At 44.3% G+C, this 6,601-nt stretch overlaps 1 protein-coding gene across 1 annotated transcript in view; it reads right to left on the bottom strand.

Moving 5' to 3' along the window:
- VAPA (VAMP (vesicle-associated membrane protein)-associated protein A, 33kDa) overlaps positions 1–6,392 on the bottom strand; it is a 94,037-nt gene extending 87,645 nt beyond the window's left edge. Inside the window, exons 1-2 of the mRNA XM_012648375.1 lie at positions 6,025–6,392; positions 5,237–5,357 (exon numbers count right to left, since the gene is read on the bottom strand). Coding sequence (XP_012503829.1) covers positions 5,237–5,357; positions 6,025–6,103 — 200 coding nt within the window. The 5' untranslated portion in view covers positions 6,104–6,392. The remainder of the gene's footprint in view (positions 1–5,236; positions 5,358–6,024) is intronic.
- Positions 6,393–6,601: the final 209 nt, after the last annotated feature.

Here is a 6,601-nt window from a genome sequence, read left to right as displayed (position 1 = left end):
AGTGACATGAAGAAGGCAGTGACCAACTTGGGCAGGTAGACTATTAAAGACTTCATCAGAGGAAGTGACTCTTGAACTGGAGACTGCCTGACAGATATGAGGGAGGACACTATTCCAAGCAGAGCATGTGCAAAGGTGTGGAGTGTTTGGGGAAATGGTTTCATACAGCCAAAGCTATGGGCAGAAAAGAGTAGGCACTGAGGTTGAGAGGTAGGCAGTGGATTTTGGACCTCAAGCACATGATGGGAAAACATTTCGGGTTCTTTAAGCAAAGGAGCAACAATATCATATTTGCCTTTTTTAAAGGGTAGTTTCAGTACCAGTGGAGAAAACAGGTTGAAGAGATGACATTAAACAAAAGGAGACCAGTCTGCTGACTGCTGGAAAATAGATCAAAGATAATCACGTGAAATAAGGAATTTATCCAAAGCCCAGACCTCTCCTTGACCAACACACCCATACAACTATGCCTACTTGGCACCTCCTCATTAATATCTTGAAAGAACCTAACCATATCTACCATAACGATTAGGATCTTCCTCCTACTCCTCTCCCACACACCCCCAAATAAAACATTTGGTCCTCATCCAGACATCCACTGTTTCTTAGCTCAATTAATAGGACCACCATTCCTCCAGTTAAGTAAGCAGAAATCTAAGAGACATCCAGGATACTCTATTCTCTCAGTGCACATATCTAATAGACCACCAAGTCTCATTGATCTGACCTTCTAACTTTTCATCACCTCCAACACCATCATCTCAGCCAAATGGTCACAGCTTGCCAGGACTGCTGCAGCTGCCTAATTCATCTTCGTCCTCTCTAATCTTATTTTACACTGCTACCAGATTTTTTTTTAATGCAAATGTCATGTCACTCCACGCCCGCTGCCCCCACACACATACATACATGCACAATCTCTCAGTGGCTTAGGATAAAACAAACTCCTACTTTGATCCACCAAACCAGCACTACACTCATCTTGGCTATTTCCACTACTGCCACATTAACCTCTTTCAGTCTTGTAACTGTTTCATGTCCTCTTCTGCCACAGGATCTTTTAACATGAATTTTCCTTTCTCCTTCACCTGGGTAACATCTACTCATTCTTGGAACCTTAGTTCAACCATGACGGCCAGATCAAAGTTCCCTATCTTACATCCTCATAGCACTACATACTTCTTCAAAGCTACATTTCACTCTTCTGAGTATCTGACTTGTGTTTATCTCTCCCATCAGAATTGCCCCATGAAAACGAAGATCTTGTTTTATTCACAAATGTAGTTCCAATACTTATTCATCATACCTGACATATAGCAGAAACACTCAAATCTAATGTAAGTATACTAGATAATTAGACTCATAATTAAATGAGTTTTAAAAATAAATGAAATTGTAAGTAGAGATGAATTAAAGGGGATAGAGTCGAGATTATCTCAAAAGGATAAACTTTTTTTGTCTCTATTTTAGGAATCTCAGCAACAGATTTTAATTATATGATGTGCAGAGTGGTTCTGGTATGAGTAACTATAATGTCATTAAAAAATAAAAATAAGAAGCATGGAAGAAAAGTAGCCTTGGGTGGTAAAAAACCAGTTTGGGATATGTTGAGTTTGAGCTGTCTGCGGAACACTCGAATCCAAATAGTCAACAAATTGTTAGAACATGTGGTTCTTGACTGTCAAATCTGAATTAAAATACAGCTTTGGGTGTGTGACAATACAATGCAGAGAGAGAGCAAGGAAGAGAAAACAATGAGACTGAACAAAGAAAGGTCAGAGATAAAAATGAAACCAAATCAGAATCCCAGAAACATCAGCATTTAAGAAAAAGAAGGCCATAAATAAGACAATAAAGGGAGCAAGGAAGAAAATTAGAAGACAATGAAGTTAAAAGAACTGAGTTTTTAAAGAGAATAACTGTCAAGTAATATCAACTGCCAAAAAGTGGTCAAGTGAGATAAAATTAGAAATTATCAATGCAGTTGGCAATCAGTAAGTAGTGAGGATGGAAAGAGAACTATAGCAGACTGAGGAGTGAACAGAGATGAGGAACTACAGAAACAGTGAATATAAACTATGTTTCCAAGAAGTCTGAATGCAAAGGAAATCAAAGACAGGAGAGACATGTACTGGTAGGAGTTGAAGGTCAAGAAGTATTTTGTTTCCTTATTTGTTTATAAAATCAAAGACTTTGGGGTATTTATATGTTAAAAGGAAGAAGCCAGTGGTTGAAAACATGAGGAAAAACATCTGATGGAACATGGTCTAAGTATGAGTCATGAGGGATTTTACCTTAGCCAGCAAAAATAGAGGAACAAAAAGAACCTTGGATATAAGAAGGGTTTTTCTTTCTCAGGGAAGAAAGTATGGATGTGTGCAGATGAACAGGTGTTACAAGAGGAGTGAAGGCAGCACATCAAGGAAAGGATTGTATGCCACACTTAAAAATTGTTTTTTAAAAATACATTTACCACGCGAGCAATTGAGAGCTACTTGAAAACTTTTAAGGAATGGAATAATAAGATGACAGTTATGTTTTAGGGGAGTCAGGAGTATTAACCCAGGGATTTGGTACAGCCACTGTTAAAAAGGAGGACCTGACTGGAAAGACCAAAAATGTGCTAAATATCCAGCAAAAGTAGGAGTCTATACTCTTACTTGTGCTGCTTCTTAGAGATATGCTGCTATTCAAAGATTCACTAACTGATGCTGACACCACAGGTCCCTTGGTCCCTCAGAGAGCTTAATTTTCTTTATTGATCTGTTATTGTTAGGGGCCACCTTCAACACACTGATTTTGGTTTACTTTCTTCTCTCCTTGATCATTAAGAATATATTCAGAATTTATTTTAGCATTTTCTTAACTTTCTTCTTCAAACTTTCCTCCAAAACTGCTAAAAGGTAGGAAAAATACACTGTTGTATAATACAAAAGAAGAAATTTCATAATGTAAAAATTGTAAGAAAAAAAAGTTTACCACATAAAACACTGGATTTCAGATCTGAAATCTAGGTCAAATTACTGCCCGGGTTTAAACAGAATTTGAAAAAAAGAGGTATCTAACTCTTTTTCTTTACTAACACAACAAAAGAACTACTTCGAAACTCAGTACATCATAAAAGCACTTTTATATATTAACAACTGTATAGAACAGTAAATTTTTTGAATAAAATATTGAGGTATATAGAAGAATATACTGAACTGGTTATCTCCTTCAAAACTGTGCAAAGGGCTGATAATTCCTCAAGTTGTATATAAAATGTATATAAGCTGTAGGTGTATAAAAGAATAACCATCCAATCCCAGAATGATTAAATGAGTCACTCCTGGAGAAACCATCTTAGTCAAATGTAGAATTAAAATAAAATGAACCTATTAGAAGACGACAAAGAATTTTGCAAAACTATGATTTAACAGAACTTCACTTAAACTAAAAGTTTTGGGTGATTTAGGACAAGTCAGTTAAATGATTTTTTTATATCATCAAACTAAGCACAAGTAGGCTGCAGATTCTAAATGTTTCCTGAGTGTTGAGCTATGCATTAAATACAGAGAGGTTTCCATAAAAGCGAACTATTTACCTTTGACTGAAAGAGTTAACATTCAGGAGGAAGAAATCAAACACCAAATGTCACCTGCTATTCATCCTTCTCACTCCCAATCCTCCATACCTTCACCTTTAAACAGAGGCACACAACAAAATACTGGACATCGAAGTAACATGCATTCTCTCAAATCAGTGTGTTTACTTAACTATGCCCTTTGCCCAAACCACTCCTGAAATTGAAAACAAGCCTTTTCCTTTGAGGCTTCCTAAAGGGGAGAGGTTTTTTGGGGGGAGGTGGGGGAAGAAAGGGCTTCTTTCCCCAGGCATTGCTTTCTCTATTACACCATCTATATGCCTTTTCTGTCTCCCTCACTAGTCTCAGAGCTCTTCATTATATTCACTGGAAATACAAGAACCACCTACTCTATAATCATAGCTATAATTCTTCAATACCCAAAATAAGTGAAATATATGGATATGTCACTGTGTAGGGTTTTTGGTTCTTTTATAAAAACCTGCTTCTCCACTATTATTAATTTCTTACTATGGCAACATCACAACTTCCCTAGGGAGAAACCTCCAAACTCTGTGGACATTTCCCAGCCTAAAACTCGTTTTAAAGGCTTTCAAGTCTCTAATGGCAATTTCCTCTACTGGCTACCCAGTAGAAGCAATTTTCTCTGTAAACTCAGCCTGTCAAAAGGTAAAAGCAAAACACTCAAAAAAAAAAAAATCCACACATCATAAAGATTTATATTTAATTTTTTCGACTTAAGAGAATGGCTATTTGAGTTAGGGAATTTCATAATTTCTCAAAGGATGCTCCCTTCGGCTCAAACAATGTAAAATCATGCAACACACATAAAACTTGCAATAAAAATGCACTCGCTGCACCTCGAAATACTTCTTAGAGTAGTCTTAAAACCAAATCCTTACCTAAGAAGCAGCTCATGTATATTTCCATTCAAAGAAATTTGTAAATGCACTAAAAGGTCTGCAAAGGGGCTATAAACTATTACTCTTATAATGCCAGAATATATTTTTTAAATTCCTAAAACTAAAGTTTTTCCTATGAAAAACAATGTAGTTTTTCTTTGGGACTCAACCTTAAACAACAATGAAAGTTTTAACGTTTTCTTTTAGCACTGGAATTGCTATACACCTCACAGAAACTGTTCTCATTGCAGCTACTGAAATTGAAATACAAGACACGGACTTCCAAAAGGGGATTTACTTCACACTTAACTAAAGAAAGCAATGAACCTGCTTTCTACTTGGATCTTCACACTCTTTCAGTATTCCTTAATTAAAAAAATACTAAAAAATAAAAACATGTTGTTTTAACTTTCTTCCCTGAAGTGGCCTACATACTGAAAAGCAAATGGACCGAACAGCCTCTGGGATTCTTCAAGAATCACCAAGTCAGACTTAAAATGTATCACAGGCAGTGCTATAAAATAAATCAACGGAGTTCCAGGGCTGGGTGACACCTTATCAGCCTTCTCAGGGTTTGTTGGGAAACCGCAAACGTAAAGGCAAAAGTCACAAACATTGATGACTCCTCCGCCAAACAGCTAAACTAAAGGGCTAAAATTAGAGCAAACACCAGCTCTGCCGTACGCGATGGCAAACTGAAATGTCACTATCAGAAAAACAGGAAGACCCACTACTATTAACCTACAACTACCCATGCCGAGGCTGACGCATAGCTCTCCAGCCCGCACGCGCTTGGGGCTCGGCCAGCATAACCGGGTAAGTCACAACCAGACACTCCGTGGGCTTCTCCGCGCCCCCAGCGCTCCATATACCTGACAGCCCAATCACAAACTGGGTGAGAAGGTAAGGAGCAACACCCTCCGCCGGGACCGAGGGCCGGCTCCACCCAGCTCTCCCCCGAGCCAGAGGGCGGCCGAGGGATGGTTCTCACTAGCAATCGGGTCCAAGGGCCGCCGCGCCGCGCCCTCACCTCCCCCCTCGCTGACAGTGGCGGGGGAGCGACGGACGCAGTTTGCGCCACCTCCAGACCCCCTCTCCGCCGCAGACCGGAGCGCACGCTCCCAGGTCACCACCCACCCACGCCCTCCCAAGCACGCCGTCGGCCCGTGGCGGCCAAGGACGCGCGCCGGGCGGACTGCGGCGCGGGCGGGACCGCGGGCCGGACTCCCGGGAGGCGCCCCCGCGGGACCGCAAGATGGCGGCGGCGCCAGGGCCCGGCTCCCCTCCGCTTCGCCCGGGCCGGCGCGCGCACCGAGGCGCGGGCGGGCGCAGGCGGGCGCGGGCCGGAGACAGGGGCAGGCAGGCCGAGCGGAGGCGGCGAGGGAGCAGCCGGAAAATGGAAAGTGCCGGGACGTGGGGGAGGGGACACTCCCTCGGGCCAGGGCCTCCGACGTGCCCGCAGCACCCGCCGCCCTCCCGCCAGCCCTCGAGCCCAGCGCTTGCCCCAGCCCGCTCCGGAGGTGTCCTCGTCCTGCCTACCTTTGAATTTGAGGTCTGTGGGCGGGTCGAGGACCAGGATCTGCTCGTGCTTCGCCATGGCCCCGGCTGCGGACGCCATCGGAGAGACAGCGCTGAGCGGGGGCGCGCCCGCGGCGGCGGTTTGCTGGCTGGAGGCGGGGGCGACGGCGGCGCCGGCTCTGCGAAGCTCTAGGACTGGGCCACGCTCACGTCTCCCGAGCCTCGACGCCTGCCACTGTGTCGCCGGCTCGGTGGGCCGCCCGCTGGGTCAGCAGCTCTGGGTCTCACAACTGACTCAACCCCACACCAGCCGCCACGGCCACGCGCACTGCGATCCTCAGCGCCCCACGTGATGGCCTCTGCGTGCCTACGTGCGCGCCCCGGCGGCCGGGAGCCCCTCGCGCTCGTCCCGCCCTCCAGGCCTGCCTCCGCGGCGCGGAGCTGGTGCGCCTGCGCACTCTCGGCCTCTCCCCGGCTCCGAGCACAGCCGAGCTGTCAAGGGAACGGGTGTGGACAGGGGGCGGAGCAAAGCTCTGGGACCGATGCGGCGCGCAGCACAGGGCAAGAGGGTCAATCCTCTGTCACGCTGAGCTCCGAG

This window comes from Propithecus coquereli, unplaced genomic scaffold, assembly GCF_000956105.1.
Source record: "Propithecus coquereli isolate 6110/MARCELLA unplaced genomic scaffold, Pcoq_1.0 Scaffold283, whole genome shotgun sequence".
Taxonomy (NCBI): Eukaryota; Metazoa; Chordata; class Mammalia; order Primates; family Indriidae; genus Propithecus; species Propithecus coquereli.
This window is presented reverse-complemented; position numbering and strand designations above follow the sequence as displayed.